Source organism: Typopeltis vanoorti, chromosome 18 (assembly GCF_054136105.1).
Source record: "Typopeltis vanoorti isolate ZY-2024b chromosome 18, IOZ_Tvanoo_1.0, whole genome shotgun sequence".
In the NCBI taxonomy this organism is placed as follows: Eukaryota; Metazoa; Arthropoda; class Arachnida; order Uropygi; family Thelyphonidae; genus Typopeltis; species Typopeltis vanoorti.
Window position 1 is genome coordinate 19,260,152 of NC_143566.1, and position 23,713 is coordinate 19,283,864.

Below are 23,713 nucleotides of genomic sequence, written 5' to 3' on the forward strand. Positions count from 1 at the left end.
GTCGGCTGTCATCAGATATCATTATTAGTACTCCCCCCCTCCCCCTTCCTGTCCTATCTCTAGATGCATTCAAAAAGTCTGAACCAAAATAATCTTCATTTTCACTCCTTTGGGTGATTAATAACCATGCTCACATTTGCACATGAGGACTTAACTATCACACATTCATATCATTTCTTCTGTGATGATGTATCTGCATTAGGTCTCACCCCAGTAAATAATTTCTCCAGGTGCCTGATGCCAAATCCATTCACTTGCAGGTGATTTCTCTTACACATTTATTTTCTACCATCAGACTCACTTAACACATCCACAAACTCAAACCGATTTCTTCTACACAGCTTGTGCATTGAATCATTTTCTATCATAGCTCCTTCTTACAACAGAACTGTAGCAACTACAGTATTCACTGTCGTATTTCAGTAATAAGCTGATTATTTTCACACACACACACACATACTCTCGTTTTAAATTCTTCCAGCAGTCCTTTTATATACTCTCTCATACCACTTTTTGTTCATCACTTATAACTGCTTAAATCATTAGTTCCAGCAAGCACTACCATCTCTTTTCTTGTCTGTTTCTCAGTTACACTTGTCACATCTTTAATTTTCACTTTCAGGAAGCTCAAATAGCAACTTCATTGGCATACACAAATTTCATGAGTGAGTCACTGTGCCATATTATTATTTTTTTTTTCTTACATTTTAATTGGCTTGCCTTATTGTTGTTATTATTATGCATTGTTATGTTATCTACTTCAGGTTTTCTGCCGCTTCTTGTTCTGTCCATTTTTCTTACCTGTCTGAGTTTAAAAGTTTCTTGACTTTTTCTAATTCTCTGGTTGATTATCAAATAATTTCTTTTAATTTGGATATTTCAAATGTCAGATTATTCTTTCATAAATCATCAACAATGGTGATGCAATGTTTCTGCTCAGCACAACAGAGGTACTTGTTTCAGCATCACCATCTACATGAACTTGAGCTTTTGCCACTGCCTTGTTCAGACTGGTTTTGACACCATTTTTAAGACTATCTAAAATTAAAATGTATCTACAATTATATTGCTAAATGCACTAGATACAATAAATCCACTAAAAACTAGAATAATGTGCTAAAAATATACCAGTTAATCTAAGAATAGTCAATAAATAAGGGAAAAAACATCAATCTTACAGTAGCTTTGTAATAGCACATACACATTCAAAATAGTCAAGTCCAGACCTGCAGGCTATGCATTAGATCAGGCGTTCCCAACCCTATGCCCGCAGGCACCATGGCACCCGTTGATTAATTTGTGTGTGCCCGCCGTTGTTCAACCGTGTGCCGTATAGTTCGAAATAATCACGCAACAATTCACGGCATGCTATATGATGCATGCGTTAATGACACATAATGATTATTAAATGCATACAATGTAAAGTAGACGCGCATTCGAAGTTGTATTCATTTAACAAGAGAATTCAAAAAATTTGCTTGAAAAAATAGATGGTGCCCGTCGCCCTACTGGTATTTTACACTGTGCTCTAGGAAACAAAAGGGTTGGGAACCCCTGCATTAGATGATAATGGGGGGGGGGGTTTGAAGTGCTACATAGACATTATTAAAAGTTGGAGAGACTGTTTTTGCAATCAGCAGCAGCTATAAAGTATTCATCGAACCTCAACGGGTATGATTGCATCAAAATCTGGAGAAGAATCATTTTAAGATAGAATTAATACATGTAAACATCCAACATTAGATGTGCCAAAATAGGACTTTAGTTCTTTATCTTGTCTATTATTTTAAGCCATTCCCACTATTAATTAATTGTTGCTGTTGCATAATGTAACGCACTGTTTGTGCTATGAAGATACTGGGTATAAAAGCAGTAAAATATTAACACTGAATAATGAATTAAATATCTTGTTTTATTTGTGTTGTGAATTAAACCACAAAAATCAAGTTGAAACACTGCCAACATATAAGCTTTCCTTCACACATAGATAGTTGCCTTTCAAAAGTTGATTTTTTTTTTTTTTTTGCTGGCTGTAGATCATTCATACATTTTTCAGATAATTGAGTTATCTTCTTAAAAGTCGTCTTTCAAATTAGTGGTCATGAGCTTTAGGCTGGCATAACTCCATACTTCAGTCAAGCATATATTTGGTTGCTGGTTGTTAGCTTTAATGGAATTAAAACAGCACTAAGAATTAAACAGTTTACAGTCGCCATATATTTTGTCTCCATTACAGAAACATTATCAGATATACAATACAAAAATTGTAATGTGCACACACAAGCAATAGAAGACTAGTTTAAAACCCTATGATTGATGCCTTCTATGGATGCAGTTTTTCATATGTTAAGGAGTTTCACATAATCATGTCAATTAAAATTGGATTGGTTTTTAAAGATCATTTTAAAGCTTTGTACTTACATAGGGTGTCCAAGGCGTAGTATGCTAGACTTGACTGACCATAATTGTGGAATAAATGTAATCATTATGTTCTTCAAGATGGATGTTTTTAGATATTTTAGTCTGTAATAAACCAAGGAACCAGGAGATACAGCTGGAACTGAGAGTGGAAGAAGTTTATCTTTAGGATTACTTTTAAGGGTCAGCCAACTTGGAATTTGAAAACAGTGCAGAGATTATATTTCTTCAAAGTTCTGGTGCTTTTTTCCTTTCTGAAATGGCGGTAGACATGGAGTGTGGTAAATACAAGTATTTTGTTAATTATGTTGGGAGAAACTTGGTTAGAACATGTGTTGATGCTCTATTAACTAGTTTTTATAATATCACATTGTTAACGGTGATCTCCTCCCTTAACAATATGATAAAAAAAGTTTGAGCCTTGGTGACTGAAAATAGGTCAGAAATTTTCAGTTCTTATATCATTTACAGCAGTTAAAGCTAAATCCTCACCACCTACAACAGGACATCAGGGCTTCAGGGGGGGGGGGGGTTCATCATCTGGTTTGATACCACTGTCCCATTTATGAAAGCCTACAGTGGCTTGAAAAAGTTCCATGTTTGGTGTCTAGAGCACAGTTTTTGGATTATACAAAAAATATATAAAATTAATAAAAAATAAAAACAGCTCACTCACAGTACTAAGGTACTATTGGTGCCCACTCATTTTTTTAGGCAGGAGTGACATTAGAAAGAAATCATGTATAATAAACTTTTTGAGAAATTTATATATAATAAACTTTCTTTAGCATAAAGTAATTCATAGCATGTAGGTGTACTGCTGATAATTTCAAAATGCATTTCACTCTGTATAACAAATCACAAATTGGTAATTATATGAAGAGCCAAAGGCTTCAATTTGGTGACATGAAATTATTTAAGTTAAGGGATATTACAAATTGGTATTGATTCTGTGTCTTGTTCAGCATCACTCATACTACATTGATGAACATGTGCATATATTTATTTTATTTAAGTTTTATTATTTTTTGTGATGCAGTAAGTATTGTTTTGGATCATTATTGCATAAGTTTTCTGATAACTTAGAGAAAAAAAATATTTATATTCATTTTCTGTTGAATTATATCATATATAAATACCTTATATAAGCAATTTGAATAATCAAAAATTGCATTAAAATAAAAATTTGATTATTACAATTAGTTTTTTACTTTCAGTTATTTTGGAAAAGACAATTCGTATCCCTCGTTCAATTTCAGTAAAAGCACAATCTGTGCTGAAAGGATTTTTGAACAAAGTAAGAATTTAAGCTGTTAAGAAATTTCTTTCTATAATAGGAATCGGGCATGTTTGGTGCAAAAAAAAAAAAAAAAGTTCATTGTATATACCGATTATTAAACTTTTTTTTCATTTGGTGTGTGCAGGTAATCAAGAAAAAGTTGCATTTGCTTGTTTCCTTTCAAAAATGGTAAAGAAGGTTCATAGTGATACTGAACAAAAAAAGAAGATATTAGAGTAAGCCTATATTCTAGTATCCTCTTTATTTGTTCATGATCCACCCCAGCCAGTTTGTTATTGTTGGACTAGAGAGAGGGAGGAAAAAATAAAATACACACACACAGTTGACCCTCCCTTGAAACTGCACACGGTTTTACTTATACGCAGATTTTTTTTCAATAAATATATTGGAAATTTTTTTGAGGTTTGTGGCAATTTAAAAAACTCGCAGACGAACTGTGTAGCCTAGAAATATCGAAAAAAATAAGAAAAAGATATGTCATGAATGCATACTAGTCTATTTTATCATTTACTACCATAAAATATACACAAATCTATTATAAAAAGTTAAAATTTATCAAAAACTTACACACAAACACTTACAGACTATACATGGCCTTTTGCTATCGGGAGAAATGTAAACATGCAGTATTAAATCCTAATTGCATAAAATTAACTTATTAATTAGTTAAATTAATTTATTAGCATAAAATAAAAATTTTATAACAATTCATTCATTAGTGTATAGGCTAGGCTACTGGGAAAAAGTCGTATCGATTGCACTAGGCTACCATAAAGCAAGCATATTGCTGCTGCTTCGTTATCAATGCATGAATTATTATACCTGTAAATAAATATGAATAATTTTTTTTCACATTATCTTTTCATTTTTGATGTCTAGTATTAGTAATATGTATAACATCTACAGTGTTTTGTATGCTATAAGACAATATTGATGTAGGTACTGACAGGCATACAATTCACAGACAATGTAAAAACTTACGGTATCGATAAATACAGTACAGTACTGTAAATGTATTTTCACTTACTTAATATTTTCTTTTCTCTAGCTTACTTTATTATAAGAATATAGTATGCATACATACCATATAAAATATTTTTGAATCAACTGCTTATGTTATCGGTAAGGCTTCTGGTCAACAGTAGGCTATTAGTAGTAAAGTTTTTTTTGGGGGGGGGGGAGTCAAAAGTTATATATGGGTTTTCGAACAACGTGGGAGGTCACCACACCTAACCTGCATTGTTCAAGGATCAACTGTATTACTATGTGGGAGTCGATCTTAAGATATAAGTCTCCAAATTTTTGGAGACTTTTATCTTAAGGAGAATTCTTCATAGTCATGATGGACTCTAAAAAAATAATCTTTCTGATCTGTAACAACTTCTAAATAGCACATTAGTTTTCTTCCATCTAATTCTGTGTGAAGGGTATTCAAAGTGTGGTCTCTCAGCCATGACTTGCCATAATAATGGTAGTGAATGTATTTTTTTATGTTCTCCAAGGTGGATGTTAACACATCTTCCTGTCTGCCCATAGTAGGTCAGATCACAAGGAACTTCATACACTCAAGGATATGCTAGAGGAAGAAGTTTATCCTTAGGAGAACAGATCAGAGTTGCTAATTTAACATATGGTTTGAATTTAACATGTTTTATTACCATATTTACTTGAATATAATTTGCACTTTTTTCCTCAACACTCAAGTTAGAAAATCGTGGTGCAAGATATATGTGGGGATTTTTGGAAACTCAAGTTTTTCAGGAAAAAAATATATCGATGTTTATAATTAAATCCTCAGTATGCATAATAATTTATAATTGGTCACATTGTTCGTGAAATGAATACATTTAAATTTTAATTATCTATGTTTTTGATGTTATTTAATTATTGACATTATTTGTGCGAATGGCTGCTCACCTTCATCACACAATATATTTAAATCTTTAAATCTAAGATTTAAAGAAAGGCGACAATGGTTCTTTAAAACAAACTGTCATCTTTGCTGCCCAAGTATTTCCATACAACCACTACTGCCCATCAAGTACTCTGGCAACAAACAAAAATGTCATGTATTGATAATAAAAGTCTGTTACACAAGAGAACCTAAAGAAGCCTCATAAATGCTTAGGATTCCTACACAATGCAATAAAAATCAAGGCTTAATTTTACATCAAGTATGGTCTGCTTTCATCAAAAATTTAACTACCACAGACCTACGATACAGCATGCGTGATACCACAGAATGTGATAGCAGTAAATACCAATGGTTCAGTACACATACAATAACAAACGTATCATATATATTCTGGTTTATCAATTATTTAACAGTTGTGAAGTTATTAAAATCATCTGATATGTGTAATTAATCATTAATAGACTTTTGTTGTGTAACACTTATGTACCATTCACCTGATGATGTAAGTCATATGATGCACAAAACCTGGGATTTAATTTGTAAGTGAAGGTTTCTGTGGGTAAGCAGTTCTGGGGATAGTTTTCGGTATTGAGACCACATGTTTATTAAACAATAAAAAATAAAAGAGCAAAAAACCTGACAAGTTTCGTTCGCCGTAAGACTTACATCATCAGGGGTAATGCTGTATAAAAGTTGAACACAACAACCAAATTAAATAGTTAATTAGATGTGTTTTTTAACTTCATAACTGCTCATTAATTGAGAACCAGAATACAAAACGATACCGTTTGTTACTGTATTCTTGTTGGAACAATGCTAGTTGTTGTCATGTTCTGTGGCTCACGGGTGTTATATCCGAGGCAGTTAAATTTTTGATAAAGGAAGACCAGACTTCATGTAAAATGATACCTTGATTTTTATTGCATTGTGTAAGGATTCTGAGCATTTTTGCAGCTTCTTTAAATTTTCTTGTGAAACAGTTCTTATCAACATGACATGTTTATCTGTTGCCAGAGCACTTGGTGGCCAGTAGTACCGTGTTTCTCCAAAAATAAGACTGGGTCTTATATTAATTTTTGCTCCAAAAGACGCATTAGGGCTTATTTTCAGAGGATGTCTTATTTTTTCACGTACAACAATCTACATTTATTCAAATACAATTATGTCATCTTCTTCTGACCCCGAATTCCAGCCTGAATTTCTTGCAACTCAATTTCCTGTAGAACCATTGGCCCCAATCTCTCATGTCCAGCAATAGAGCTCTCCTTAAATGAGTACTTCTTGTCCATGTAGCCTGCTCATAGCGCATTGGCAATACAGCTGTCAGTGATTTTATCCCACGATTTCTTCACCCAAGTCACGACCTCTTGCAGGCTAGGCTGATTTCTCTCCATTCTATTTTCAATGTAGTCATTAATTTCCATGTGCAAATGGTCCTTAAATGGCTTGTTTATTGTAATTTCAAGAGTCTGGAAATAGGCAGTCATTCCTGCAGGAATCATTATTTGATCTATTCTTCTCTCTGCAAGGAAGTTCTTCATGTCTTTAACACGGCGAGTGCTGGCTGAATCCCAGATCTCTTTGGCCACCTCGCAAAACAATATTAAATCGACCCACTTCCTTATAACTGCTTGTGTGCACCAGGATTTTTCGGTTTCAAGAACATAAATGCCTGAAGCACGTTCAATCTTATCTTTCTTGCCCTTAGTGATGATTAGAAGTGGGCTTTCTTTCACTCGTCCACCTGTTGACTAAGGTTATCATACTCTGCTTGCCATTTTCGGACCATTCGGAGATCCAACTTTTTCTCTTTACAGAAAGCCATAAGATTCTTGCCTCAGGAGTCCTCCATGATTCTGATCTTGTACTCGACAGAATAGGGCTTCCTTTTTGCACTCATCTTGTCTAGGGGTCAAAATATTATTCCCTTTGAATCTACCATTAAATCAAGTGTTAATTGAAGACTTATGAGACAAAATTGATGACAGTTAAGAATGATGGTCCAGACAAAAGCGACGAAAAATTGCAGGCACCAAAATTCAGAAAACGTTTCTTTATTTCACATGAGTGCATTTAAGTACGTCCATTACAACACACGATGTATTGAATTATGAAGATTCATATTAGACACAACCACATCCGTTCATTATCAAGTGTGCACGTTATTCGTGCCAAATGACCAATGTCGGTACTTTGATTGGTCATTTGGCAATAAGTCTCAAGTTCATCTGTTTACACAGGGGTTTACCTCTCATCCAAAGGCAACAACTTGGGTATTTACAAATACTTAATTATAATTTATATTATCATTTATTTTAAGTATTAATGTCAATAATAGGGGTGCTTAAGAGTCAAAGCTGTATAACTGAGAGGAGACTTCCACATAGCCTTTAAAGGAATGCAGAGAACAGACCAGGGCTTCTGACCTAATATTCAATCTTCACCTTCTCATGGTGCACCCTGTTGGGTATCTACCTGGATACTGAACGAATGAGGATGGACTAGCAATTTGGGATTTAGCCGACCAAATTGTATTCTTATTGGCTTAAACCAATATACAAAATGATGGTACAACATGACAACATTTCATGCCGGCTGGGGCATCGCAAGTTAAATAAGGCCATCTCAACATCACCAGAGTTAAAGATCGGTACTATCAACATAAGAAGCCTGAATGGCAAAGAAATGCAGCTAGCTGAGGAATTAGATAAGTAACACCAGATTGACATAATATGGGTGACCGAAACAAAAAAGACAAAAACTGGTGACATCTTTCTGAGCAATAAATACAAAATGTTATACTCAGGAAATGACAATCAAGGAAAAGAAGGAGTAGCCATAGTATTCAACACTAAATATGAAGCTAATCTTCTACAATGGTAGGCAGTCTCAAGTAGAGTGATCTGGGCAAATATCAGAATTTGGAATTGGACAATGAGACTTATTTGTGCCTATGGTCCCACAGAAGGTTCTACTAAGGTAGAAGTGGAGGAATTTTTTCATGCCTTAGAGAAAGCAACTGACACAATGAAAAGGAAAAGTTGGTCCTTGTTGGGGATCTAAATAACAGAGCAGGAAATGATTGTCAGACATACAAAAATATTTTGGGAAAATTTGAAGAAAAGAGCAAAGCTAATAATAATGGCAAATATCTGTTGGATTTCCGCTCAGGACATGGACTGGTTATTACTAACACCATGTTCCAACATAAAAATGTGCACAAATTCACATGGAGAGAAGAGGCTAGGAATAAGAAAAGTCTCATTGACTATGTTATTGTTGATAGTGATGTTTTCTTCCTGGTGCAGGACACCAGAGTGTACAGAGGATTTGAAATTGGAAGTGATCACTATTTAGTCTTGAGCAGAATAAAATTGAATTTCATATTGAAAAGAATAACACGTAAGAAAGTTTTAAAGCGAATAAAAGTTGAGCAGCTCTCAGATGTGAGCTGTAGACTAAAATACACAAAAATTATTGAAGAAAAAATGAAAGAGTTTGAGAACAGGAACCAAGCCTTGAAGAAAACCCTGATTGATTCAGCCAGAGAGACATGTGGTGAGGATGTCTGCAAGGATAGAAAAATCAGAACTCCATAGTGGACACAGGAATTTAAAGAGGGAGTGAAGGAAAAGAAGAGAGCATATCAAAAGTTCCTGGCAAATAAGTCAGCTTGTGCTCTTAGAGAATACAGAGACAAATGTAAGAAAGCTAAACACTGTAAAACTAGCTAAACAAAAAGCATGGGAGAACTTTGGCAAGAACATAGAAAATAAATATCAAGAAGGTGGTAAGATATTCTGGAGGTTGTTGAAGAAGCTTATAAATGGAGGAAAGAGTGCTGTAAAAGGAGTTAGAGATGATATAGGTAACATGAAAAGGGAAGAAAAAGATATCCTTGAAGTATGGAGTAATTACTTCGAAAAATTGCTAAATGAAACAAGCAGTGATAGCACAGTGGTAAAAAAACACTCAACAGGCATACAGTGAGGAATACATATCCATACTTGAAGTAGAAAAAACCATCAAAGGCTTGAAATGTGGAAAGGCAGCAGTAGTAGATGATATTTGATCAGAAATGCTGAAGTATGGTGGTATAAAAGTCTAACAGTGGCTGCACTGCATAGTTCAGATGGCTTGGACAGAGGTACAAATTCCCGATGATTGGAGTAGAGCTCGCATAATATCCATATATGAAGAGGGAAATAAAACTGAATGTGAGATTACAGAGGTATTTCCCTGCTGAGTGTTCCTGGCAAGATTTATGCAAGTGAACTTGTGAAACAGTTGAGAAGAATTGTGGAAGAAAAGCTTGGTGAAGAACAAGCTGGATTCAAGCCAACTAGAGGCTGTCAGGATCAGATCTTCACTATAAGACAATTAGTTGAGAATGAATGGGAATATAACAGAGATCTGTATTTAAGTTTTGTCGATCTGGAAAAGGCATATGACAAGGTGCCAAGAGAGAAGCTATTCAATACGCTACGGTTATATGGTGTGAATGGGGCATTATATCAAGCAGTATTTAGTCTTTATTTGAGTTGTAAGTCAGCAGTTAGAATTGAAGGAAGTACAGGGAGATTGTTTAATGTTAAATCTGGTGTGAGACAAGGTTGTACATTATCCCCTCTGTTATTCATTATCTATATGGATCACATTATGAAGGAAAGTGGTATTAAACATGATATCAGAATTGGAGATGTTAATGTCAGCTCTTTGCTTTATGTGGACGATGTTATACTTCTAAATAAATCCGCTACAAATTTGCAAGATTTCCTGACTAAATTGAATAACTGTTGTAATAGATATGGTATGAAGGTCAGCAATAAAAAGACAAAGACATTGAAAATAGGTAGAATCGTTGAAAATGTCAACTGCGTTGTAAACGGAGAACCTGTGGAACAAGTATAACATTTCAGCTACTTAGGCACGATTTTTAGTGAAGATGGTAAATTAAATATGGAAATAGACAACAGAATCAACAAAGCTGGTATGGTAGGAAGTCAATTGAATAGATTCATATGAAATAAGAGAGAAATTAGTCAGAACACTAAATTAGCTGTATACAAGACAGTGTTCTAATAAGTTTTAACTTATGGATCCGAGAGCCCACCAAGTACTCTGGCAACAGACAAACATGTCATATGTTGATAAGAACTGTTTCAGAATAAAATTTAAAGACGCTGCAAAAATGCTTAGAATCCCTAGACAATGCAATAAAAATCAAGGCTTCATTTTACATGAAGTCTTGTCTTCCTTTATCAAAAATTTTTAACTGCCTCGGATATACACACCCGTGAGCCACAGAACGTGACAACAACTAGCATTGTTCCGACAAGCATACAGTAACAAACGGTATCATTTTGTATTCTGGTTCTCAATTAATGAGCAGTTCTGAAGTTAAAAAACACATTTAATTAACTATTTAATTTGGTTGTTGTGTTCAACTTTTATACAGCATTACCCCTGATGATGTAAGTCTTAGGGTGAATGAAACTTGTCAGTTTTTTTGCTCTTTTTTATTTTTTATTGTTTAATAAACATGTGGTCTCAATACCAAAAAAATATCTCCAGAACTGCTTACCCACAGAAACCTTCGCTTACAAATTAAATCCCAGGTTTCGTGCATCGTATGACTTACATCATCATGTGTAATGGTACATAAGTGTTACACAACAAAAGTCTATTAATGATTAATTACACATATCAGATGATTTTAATAACTTCACAACTGTTAAATAATTGATAAACCAGAATACATACGATACATTTGTTATTGTATGTGCATTGAAACATTGGTAGTTGTTGCTATCATATTCTGTGGTATCACGCATGCTATATCGTAGGTCTGTGGTAGTTAAATTTTTGATGAAAGCAGACCATACTTGATATTAAAGTAAGCCTTGATTTTTATTGCATTGTGTAGGAATCCTAAGCATTTATGAGGCTTCTTTGAGTTTTCTTGTGAGACGGTTATTATCAATACACGACATTTTTGTTTGTTGCCAGAGTACTTGATGGGCAGTAGTGGTTGTGTGGGAATACTCGGGCAGCAATGATGACCGTTTGTTTTAAAGAAGCAGTGTCACCAAAGATTTAAATATATTGCGTGATGAAGGTGAGCAGCCATTCGCTCAAATAATGTCAATAATTAAATAACCATTTTTACTCTTTTATTTTTTATTGTTTAATTAAATTCGGTTTTAATTGTTTTTTTTTTTTTAAATAAACTTTTTATATTACAATGTGGTCTCAATACCGAAAACTGCCTACAGAACATTAGAGGGTGCCAAATTAGGACTACAGATCTTTTGTTCGTTACTCTGATAATGTCAGAGGGCATTTCATTTAAAGATGTAACTATTCTGCCTCCAGTTGGTGACAGTGGTCACGCGGTACTCACTTGGGAAGTGACTAAGTTTATGAATGTTCCATTCAGAAAAGGTTACATGCTAAACGACAAAGCAGGAAATTATGACCAACTGAGGAGTTTACTGAGTTCAGTGGAATGTGATTGGTTGCTGGTTGGGAAGAGCATTGACAGTGCTTTAAAGAAATTTAAAAAAAGGCTTAAATGAGGTATTATCTTATTGTATCCCGAGTGTTTGAAGAGTAAATAGGGTAGGAATCAAATGAATGTGCAATCTTATTAAGCAAGAGATTTGTAAGAAAAATATAATGTGGAAGTAATACCATGTACATAAGGATGATGACCGTTAAAAATTGTAAGCAGCAGGTCAGAAGAGTCGTAGCTGTTGTACGGAAAGCAAAGAGTGAGTATGAAAAGAAACTAGCTCTGCAAGCTAAAAACAAGCCTTAAGAATTCTATCAATATGCTGCAAGTAAAAGAAAGAATAACTCTTCTAAATGCAGATGCCGTGAGGGTTACAGACACAAGAGGTTGTTCAACTAATGAGTCCATTTTGTTAAAAGCTATCAACCTGGTGTACATGGTATTGAGCTCACTGCTACGTCTTCTCTGGATGAAGAAACTCAGGTGTATGAGGACAAGATATTAGAGCTGTTGCACAAATTGAATAAGAATTTAGCAATAGGGACTGATGGAATATCAGTACGTGTGCTAAAAGAGTGTTCAGCTGAACTGGCTATTCCTTTGACCAGGCTGTTTAATATGAGTCTCAGAGCAGGAAAGATCTTGCAGGAACAGAAAGAATGTATGGCAATTCCATTGCATAAAGGTGGTGCAAAGACCAATGTATCCAACTATCGACCAATTAGTGTCTCAGGGGTGGTTGTGAAGATTTTAGAAAAATTGATTAGGGCTTGCATTCAGAAATGGATTGACAGTGAATCTCTACTTTGCAATGAACAGCATGGATTTATTAAGGGAAGGTCATGTTTTAGCAAGTTGCTCACATTCTATAACAATTCTACCATTGAACTAGACAAGGGGAATGCATACACCATAATACTTTTGGATTTTGCTAAGGCTTTTGACAGAATACAGCATGGTTGACTGTTGCATAAATCGGAGAATATGGGTTTGGATTATAGAATATTAGCGTGGATAAGAGGATGGCTGACTGACAGATATCAAAAAGTGGTATATGGGGGGGGGGAGTCTGCAAGGTTTAACATTATAGGGAATCCTAAGCATTGTTGTCTTGCTTGCACATCCCTTGAAACACTTTGCAAGTGCGGCAGTAGGTGGCCTTCTAGGGGCGATTCCTGGACGCCTTCGGGTGACTGACCGGCCTGCTAGGCTATTCCTCCCTTCCAGGGTTAGCAGCCTGGTAGGGTTAAGTTTCCTCACTTGCAATAACTCATCAGATGAAGGCTCGGACTCTTATAGGCCAGAGCCAGGAAAATCGTTGAGTGATTCCAGATATCTGTTTCTTGCTTGGAGGTATCCTGCCACCCATCTCAACGGTGTCCTCAGGAAGAAAGTTAAAAGAAAGCTCTGCAAGGACTGTCATCAACCCATGTTCTCATCATGCTTGTTCTGGTGGTCAAGTGTTACTATTTTCAAGAGATTGCTCCTGGTTTTCAGACAAGGGACATCTGAGAATATCCTCCCTGGAGGGTTTGGAATATTATCTTCATACATTACCTTAGTAGTTCTTATCTTACAATTCCTGGTTTCCAGCTCTTCTTCCCTGTAGCTATAAGAGCTGATGGTTGCAGGGGTCTCAACCACATCTCTAACTTCATATTGTGACATGGTGTGTTTCGTGGTTGACAATGGATAAATACGTGGTGAGGCTCCGATCTCTTCCACGATGGCTGGCCACAAGTCCCTTAGATGTCAGGAGTGTGCTCTCAATGTGCCGCACATGCCATTGATCAGTCGGTGTTGATTCTTCTGCCATCTTGACCATTCCAGACTTCGTGCACATAAAGAGAGACATTCTCTATTTACAGCATTCTTTATTGCTAATACTCTCACTTAGTTTAGTCTGCCAGCTGAGGCAGTTTACCGGGGCGTGGCCGCTGATGTGCACTACCAACTTCTTGGAGCCATAAGTGAGAGTTGAGTGTATGTGAGGACCAGAGCCCAACATCCTGACCCTGAGATCAGCAGCTGACATCTATACTAAGGTGCTACCTCTCCATACACCCCATACATAGTATGCATTATGGTTAACTGTAAAAGACTATCATTAAAAAAGCACCTGCAAGCATGCAAAAAGTTCCACAAAAGTATGGGGAAAATTTTTACTGCTTTATGAAAAGAAACTATTGAAGTGCTGTGTGAATAGACATGATAAAGATAGAGATGCATTTGGCAAAAAATAATAAAATATTCTGTGGTCATGTGTCTCATGACATTCTCAGTTAAGAGATTGAATTCGTAGAGTACAAATAGACATGCATGTTTTGGAAATTTCAAACAACTGAACAGTTTTCAATCCTTAAAAAGCAAGCTTTAGTTATTCGGTATAATTTTTTGAATTGAATTAGTTTTCATGTCCCTCCCCCCCCAAAAAAGGAAAAGTGATGAAAGTGAATTTGATTCAAACAAAAACAAAACTTTGCATTATCAAACAGGCTATGAAAAAGGTGAATGTGTGGCCGATATGGTATGCCAGTTTAACGTCATAGTCAATTGTTAGACATTAATCATTAGACAAAGACAAGATTTTAAAGCATGCACAAGCTCCACAGCGGTTAAATAAGAAGCCAGGAGATAATTTTACTGCTCTTTAAAATAAACAGAAGTGGTTTTCAGAGGTTGGGGGGATGGAGAATTATGAAAAAGATAATGTATTGGCCGAAATGATTTGTGGGAATGCATGGGCCAGATTTTGTCATCTGAAAAATGAACATCCAAGTTATACATTTGAATTTAAAGCAGTTTATGGACAACTTGGGCATTTTAAGAATAGTACTGAAATCAAACCAGATACAAGGTATTGGTGTACAACATCAGCAGTAAATAAAGCTGCAGCTAACAAATTCACAAGGAAATTTTGAAGAACTTGCCCAAGATTATTCACCTTCCCAAGTGTTGAACTTTGACAGAACTGGCATCTTCTGGAAAAAGATGTGCAAAAGAACATGCAGGATGAACAGAAGCCAAATGAATACAAGGCATCAAAATATCTAATGTTGGGATCTGATGTCTCACAAGACTTCAAAATGAAGCCACTCCTTATTTATCATTTTGAGAATCGAAGAGCATTGAAGAATGTGAATAGGTCTAGATTCTCAGTGATTTTTAATAGTAATCGAAAGGTGTGGATGACTCATGAAAATTTTCAAGATTGGTTTGTGAACTATTTTATGCCAGTAGTAGAGTGATATCTACAGACATAAAAAAATAAGAAAGGCATTTTACAATTAAATTGTTTGTTAAATTTTGATCTTTCTGTTGCAAGTTATGGATTACAGAAGAAATTGGCTCTCCTGTGATGGATTCTGCTGTATGTGGAAGAAGAATGCTGAAAATGGGAATTATAGGGTGAACAATGTAGTTGAAAGATAAATCAGAGTCATTGGTAAGGGCATCATTGGATCAAATCCATCAGTAAATCATGGTTAGACTATTATGAATAGTCACGTGAAATGCCAGAATGTTATACCAAACTGGAAAACTTGAGAATTTAATGGAAGAGATACTAAATATGAACATAGACACAATGGAAGTTAGCAAGACAAAATGGACAAGAAATGGAAAAGTTGAAAAAGGTAAACTTTATCTATTCAGAAGAGGAAGTGTGCACAAGTGTAGGGGAAAAAAAAGAATTTCCATGTATGCATCTGTATACTAGAGTATTGATGTTCATCTCTGATAATACTAGTTTGGCTTTGGTGAAAGTCTAGAAGTAATGTTTTTTTTTAGCTTATTGTATCTATAAATACTAGTATGATTAACACAAAACTGGCCATTTCTGTGAAATAGTTTGTAATATGTGATTGGTACTCTGTATTTGCTATAATATATCATTTGAGTAACAAATGTCGTTGGTTTATGATAATAAAAATATAACAGGATTAATATCTGTATTCTTTACATTTTTAGAATCCTGCAGAGAGACTTGGATGTCATCCACAGACAGGCTTTTCTGATATCACATCTCATCCTTTCTTTAAAAGTATTGATTGGGATCTTGTAAGTAACGTTGATATGTGTAATATATCAATTTTTTTTAATCAGATAAGTTGGGCTAGATATAAGAGATCAATTTCTTAAACCGCTGAGAATTCATTTTTATATGATTTATTCTTCTTGTTATTTCCTCCCTGTCTTAGAAGTGATATTGTAAACAGAGTACTTGTAAAAGTTCTAGTTATTTGAGATTTATAGCACGTGGCAACTCTTACGCAGTAGATCACGTCAGACAATTGTTGGGAACTTTGTATTTTGTTTGAATTACAACCTAAATATTAATTTGCTAATAAGTAGCCAGAAGTTCCCCCATAGTACAACTGGAAGAATGTTGAGACATTGCACCTTCAGTTTAGCAAAGAGCTGAGTTTGATTCTAGTCACAACAAGAGGAATCTTTTTTTGTTTTGTTTTGTTTTTTTTCAGTTGAAAATGAGTTAGCCAATCTTATACAGAGGTAGCAGTATTTTTCATCCTGTAAATTGGACATAGCATTTACAAACAAAAATATTAGTGGGTGGTGTATGGTGCTTGTGGAGGATTAAGTAGTGTGAATAGTGGATTGTGTGGTGTGGAGTACCCTCGGACAACCTTGGGACTCATTGGAGGTGTCACTAAATAATGTGATTTACAGTAGACTAATTTACTGGTCAACAAGGATATCCTAAAATCAAGAAGTCAATTCTGTGCATCTTACTATACAGATTTATTTTTGTTTAGCAAATAGGATTATTTCTTTCAGTTATGTCAAAACATGAAAATAGTTGAGTGTTAAAATGGCTATTATGGATCCAGCCATATTTTATAGCCAAATATAAAAAGAAACTTAACATAAGTTTCTAAAAATTATAAGAAGGCTTCAGAACTTATGTCTTTTGAGTAGTGCAAACTAGGACAGCTCTGATCCCAAAGGTTATAATCTCATAAGCCCTCTGGAAAAATTTCATAAAATGTTCTTAAGTTTTGTTTTGTATTTGGCTATAAAATATGACTGAATCCATAATATCCTCCATTTTAATCCTTACGTGTGCCAAAATAAAGCCTTTTAGTCCTGTACTTTAATCATTTGATTATGTATCTACTGAGAGATTCATTTATAATGAATCTAAAACTTTCTGACATAGCATTGCTGTATTGAAAGAGTTTTTGTTGTCTAGGTTTCATATAAACCAGAATCTGTCCAATTTTTATTATATTTCTAGTAATTAAGAAAAAAAAAAAATATTGTTAAAAATAGATTTAAAAAGTACTTCACCTTTTTTATGTGTTTCTCTTAGAAGATAGAATCACTCATCATATTAACATTTCATTTTTCCTTGTGTCATCCATTACCATAATGTCATGGTGATACCCTTTGCTCTGCTCATCATTCACTGCATGGGGGGAATCTGGGAGTTTTCTGGAAAGAAGTCCAGTTAATGAAGAAAGTGAATCTTCAGTGACATCCTGGCACTAGTTTATAATTTTCAGCTTTACCATTGCTCAGAAACCTTTCAACAGTATCTCCTGCATGATTTCTAGGCTTCAGTTCTATTTTAGTGAAACAGTTTCATAATTTAAGTTATTACAAATATATATTCCTTAAGTTTAGCTTCTGAATTTTTTGGAAATCTTTCAGTAAGTTATCGGAATGCAGATTCTTTTTTGTCTGGTGCTTCAAAATTTTTTCCTAAAATCCAGTTTAATTTATATTAAAGGGAGAAATTTTTAGGGAGGGAATTAGGACATCTATTTAATGTTCTGTTTTCCTAGGCTTATGGCAAGAAAGTTTTCCATTTCCTTAGCATAATGTTATTATTGCTTTAGTTTCTTATAAGCACAAAACTGCAGCAGTGTTGTTATAAACCCTCCCTGCATACATAGTAGTAATGCAGTTAGTTTTAAATTGCAAGCCATCTTGCAAGGCAGTGTGACTGCTGGGACAATAGTACATAGAAATCAATGGATATGATTGGTTATTGTGTCAATTTTCATATTAGTCTTAAGGAAGATTATGTTGAAAAATAAAAATAATTTTGAAATTATAAATTCGTGTTTTCATTTAGGCCGAGAACATCTAGCCCACCCGAGGGTGTGCTAGATGTGTGGTACTCATCCACAGAATAGCAATATCACCGATGTTATATATTTTTGCATTTATTCCTGTTAAAGACTCCTCAATTGTTTCTTGGCTTCACATGATTGCTAAAATTAAATACAATATATGTTAAGGCTACATGAAAAGGTTAACAAGGTTAACTTTTTCATGTAGCCTTAATGCAAACATTGCATCACATTACCTGAGTGTGCAGTCACAAATACATACACCTTTTAGTCCTATGTACAGATGGTGCAGCTGGTCAAATCCTTAGCATTCCAGTGGTTTTAAACCAGCCAGAAGGCAAGGCAGGGTGACTGCTGAGACAATAGTACCTAGAAATCAGTGGATATGATTGGTTATTGTGTCAACTCATGCCAAATGAACATTGTCATTTGGCATGAGTTGTTGTTTTTTGTTTTCTGAGTTTCATCTGTTTTGAGTTCGTGAAGTGTGAACTGATGCTTTTACAAACACCAGTATAGACAGTTTGTAATATATATTTTTCTATAACTTATTTGCCCATATTTACAATGGGGAAACAGTATCGACGATCTACTGAATTTCCTGTTTTCTGCCAGTGCTTTGGCAGATTTATGATTATAGTCATACAATCAAGGAGATTGTGTGAACTATCTATGCTATGCTATCTAAACTGTGCTATGATTATATGATTAAATAAGTAAGTAAAATTAGTTATTTCAGCCTTTCTTTGGCTCAATCTAGAAAAATAATAATTTCCCAAATGATTACTTTTTCCGATTTCTGTGTGCATTATATTCTGTATTTAAAAATTGTATCAAAATTCAAATTATCTGTGTCTCACTCTAGTATTTGCTGTTGATAATCTAATCTCACTGTGAAGCATAGCTATTATTCATTTGACTTATTGTATTCAAAGTTATCCTACAGTTAATTGAGTTGGACCAATTAAATGAGTGCTGTGCTATGCACTCTTTAAACATTCAAATTACATCCATAAAAATGTAATTGTATGGTCAAATTGGTGTGACTTTTGTAGCGTGGGGTTGCATAAGCCACATGACAGCACACTGAACCTAAATGGGCACGCAATGCCACTGATAATATATATATATATATATATAATATGATCCACTCACAAAACTTATAGCACATCAGTGCCTTGTGTGTGTGTGTGTGTGTGTGTGTGTGTGTGTGTGTGTGTGTGTGTGTGTGTGTGTGTGGACAAGAGGGTAAGATGGAATCTGTTGCTATCTTTTTGAACACCTGAAGGTTGTAGTCATTGGAAAGACATTGTGAGGGTGACTGTTCCAAAGAACAAGGATCACATCTAATGAAAGAAAAAGTGGAAAGGTCAGTTTGGTAAGTTTGGAGCTCAATTGTAAATAGTCTGTGTGACACATGGATTGGAGTAGATCTGTAAGAAAGGGAGATCATCAATTAACTGGCTTACTATCCAGAAGAGAGCATCAAACAGTCTGAGAGAATTTCGGTGCATCAGCCCAAATATATAAGAGCATTCCATGGGGTGACTTGGGATTTATGCAGAGTTAGCATAGAGTATTATCAAAAGTTTTATTATTATTATTATTATTACCTGGGTACCTCCATAGAGTCTGAAGACTCATTATTTACAAGACCCAAACTATTCGCACAGTATCCATCATATTTTCCTTGAATGCATTGAAAGACAAAGCACTCACAACAGACTCTAGCATTCCATTCACAACTCTCAGAGTGAAAAATCTAATCCTTACACCCTTGTTAACCAGATTCTTACTTATTTTCCAGGGATATCCCTTTGTTTTATCTCCTCTAGCCAAGTACTAAAATATTTTCCTCTGCATTGGTCCTTATGAAACTCTTTTAGTAACTTAAATGTTTCTATCATATCCCCTTCTTTCCCCATATCATCTAACTTTTGCAACCCACAAACCCTCAGTATATGAGCTGATATCCTATCTGATCCTACAACTGCATTTACATTGAGATTCTTCAATATCTTAAGTACTTCCATTTCATCAACTTCTATCCTCACTTGGATGACAAACCCTTCCAAAGTGGTCACTCGGTGTCTGCTTCTCTCACCTCGCTACCATCAGCATTCATTAAAGTTATCCTTCCAGTCATTCTTTCTTTTCATTGCCACATAGTGAAAAACTGGGATTTTCTTTGGCTGACTCACTAATTTCTTAATCTGATTTGTATATGTTACAATGCTTATCATGTTTCTTTTGTGGGTGAGCCTTGTACTGCTTGAGAGCTTGCTGATCACCTTTCTCCTTATGTACTCGCCACTTTTTTTTTTTTTTCAGCTATCATTTAATGATGCTACTCATCAATCCAACTCCCTGATTTATCCTATTGATCTTGAATATACAGTCTGATATTTTCAGACATTATTATCCCTTAACTATCTCTCATGCACTGCTAAATTTGTCATAGTCGCCTACTCTATAATTCTACACATATCCCCCCTCTTAACTGAAACTTCCATGTTTCACAGCCTCCTAAATCAAGAATGCATAATCACTCCCCAATCAGAGGTAATGTGACCATCTTGGTTATAGACAGATACTCTGATCTTGTGATGTTGTTTCATGCAGTTATCTCTTGGTAAGTAAATTCCATTTCTTTTCTGCCATGTGATCTTTCAGTCTGTGTCTCCATAGTTCAAGTCCCCCATAATAATTACTCAATCTGTACTCATGGTGCTAATTTGCTGATGCATGTCTTCCACATCTTCCCTTGCACTCCCCCCCCCAGCTTATAGCAGTCAACTGTATGGTTTTTTCCTATTGGCCACTATCTTACACCAGATCGCTTCAAGTGAATTGCCACATGCTTTCGTCCGCATTTTTTTTTTTTCCTGCAATTCATCTGTTATCATCAACAGTATCCCTCTCCCATTCGGCTTTCTCTACGGTTGCACCAACCAGTGCTAAAATTACTCTTTATTTATCTTCCTTCTAGCATTAGTATATGTAAACTATAACATCTTCTTAGGACCAAACCACTTTAATAATGCATTGACTACTCAGCCCAATTTTGTCACACAAGAGACTAGCTTTTCTGCATTTTTTGGTCATTCTCACACCCATTTGCCTCATGGGTGCTCCTTTAAGTACTCCTCTTATCATAGAATCACTGTAAAAATTTTATCCTTACCCTCCTTCTCAGGTGATTGAAGACTAAATGAAAAAAAAAATAAGAGGTACAAGGTAAGAAACCAGAGTATGACATTTTAGCAAACTATGAAGGATTCCATGTAAACAACTTTTCTTTCATGAGGTTCATTCTCCTGACTTCCCACCACCACACTTTCAACAGTATCACTGACACTAATATTTTTAATTCAATCTAACACATACTCATAAAAAATAAAAAAATTAAAGCAAATTAACTTAATACTAATTAAAAATTTTTAAAATTACTTATCTTTCACCAGCACTCTAAACATGCATTGTTTCATGATTTAAACCTAGAACCAAGACTCATGAGGAAGGGATGTGAAATCTTTTTTGTGAGAGATCAGACAGGACTGTTTTGATGGCATTGAAGCCTACAGAACTGTCCTCACCCCCACTGAAGTGTATCAATGGGATCAGAGTGTAGGACAATGGTTATCACAGATCTTGAGGAGGGGAGGGGTCAAATGAAAAGTCGGAATGGAGTGTCTTGTCATCAGCATAGCTGTGGATAGTATTTGAAGTCAGTGAGAGCAAGTCATTTATATAAAGGAGGAAGAGAGTAAGTGAAAATATAGAACCTTGGGTACTCCTGCATTAATGAGGAGAGGAAGCTGTCCATCTTGACTCAGTGAATGACCAGAGAGAAAGCTGGCAAGCCTCTGTACCAAATCTGATTGAATACCTTAGAAATTTTGGGAACAACCACCTGAGTTTCTCAAAATTTTCCATGATAAAAAATATATTGCTGGTCACTAATTTGCTGATGAGCCTTTAGGTGATGCAGAAGTTGGCTGTTAATAACCTTCACCATTTTTGAGAGAACAAAAGTGAGAACAATTAGACATTCTTTGGCTGACTTATTACATTTCTTTGGAATCAGCTGAATTAAACTATCTGATCCTTACAAACCTCTATTTAGCCCGAACCCAGCTTGTTCCCTAACTTTTTCTTCAGTTTTTATTAGCCTCTTCACAAGTACGTGTGCTTGGACATATCTTAGCTGGAACACTCAGTTGACAAATTCTTTAAAGTATTTGCATTTCGGGTTAAATGTCATCTACTGCTACTTCATTTCCACTTTTCAGGCATTTTCTACCTCAGTTGTTGGCATGTACTCTTGTTTGCATTACTGTTGAATATTTTTTTATTCCTGTACTCTATCTCTTTCAAAGTGGACACCTTTATCTGGTTCTTTAATAGTACTTTTTTCTCCATTCCTTAGCTTTTCGTTCTTCCATAACATTTTGCTACCTTCATGATATTTGTCTTCTTTTTTTGTGTTTTGTTAGTGCAACTTTTACACATTGCTTGACTTCCTTACATTCTTCTTTGTATTCACTCAGGATAACTGCTAACTTGCATGAAACTATCTATATGATTATTTTCCAGGACTGCCTCTTCAATTTCTTAAATCCACCATGAAGTTCTGATTTTTCTATCCTTATAAGCATCTTAACCACATGCCTCATTGAATGTCAACAACAGTCTATAACACTTTTCTTTATTTTTTTTTATATTCTTGTGTGTGTGTGTGAGAGAGAGAGCGAGAGCATGATTTAGTAAATGATTATTCCATGTCCTGAAAGAAATTCAGCAGGTACTTAGCATTATTATCAACCTGCTGTTTTCTCCTCTATAAATAAATTAAACAAATTATATTCTTGTTTACTTGTATATAGAGGCTGATGGAAAGTCATCAGCTTCTATATACAAGTAGTCCAGTTAATGAAGATACTTCATGTGCAAACTTTTCTTGCTTATATCTGTTATTAATTTCCTACTCTGTTCTTTAGATCTCCATCAAAAACCAGCTTTTCTTTTTTCCTTCAGTTTTACTGAGGTCGGATTTATTTCAGTATCTGACTGCACTGTTTGTGTTGATTCTTCTACGAAAATAGTGATCTTGTTTGACTGACTGATGGCAATTCCACTAGCTGACATATTTCGTAAAGTATTTTTGTAATTTAAGCCAGTACATATATAATTTGACCTGCTAAGTTCCAAATTGAAGGCCTGTGTTGCCATGTAGAAGTGGTATTTGGATGGCCATAGCACTAGGCCATCCAAGGAAGCTGTTCAAATCTAGTTGCCAATTAGGGGAACTTTTTCTAACCTTTCTTTGACTGGTTACTGAATTAGTTGACCTCGGACATGAGTGAGCAGGTTTTTTCCTCTGAAAATTTTTTTTTCATCCTATAAACTCAGGAAAATCGACCATAGAACAATTCTCCTCCCATTTCAGACAATATTTTACTGTGTTA

The 23,713-nt window shown here is 35.0% G+C and overlaps 1 protein-coding gene across 2 annotated transcripts in view; it reads left to right on the forward strand.

Annotated features, from left to right (window-relative positions):
- aPKC (protein kinase C iota type) overlaps positions 1–23,713 on the forward strand; it is a 380,150-nt gene that overhangs the window by 340,302 nt on the left and 16,135 nt on the right. For both annotated transcript variants that reach the window (XM_090408542.1, XM_090408543.1), the window contains 2 exons: positions 3,636–3,715; positions 16,117–16,206. In XM_090408542.1, coding sequence (XP_090264668.1) covers positions 3,636–3,715; positions 16,117–16,206 — 170 coding nt within the window. The remainder of the gene's footprint in view (positions 1–3,635; positions 3,716–16,116; positions 16,207–23,713) is intronic.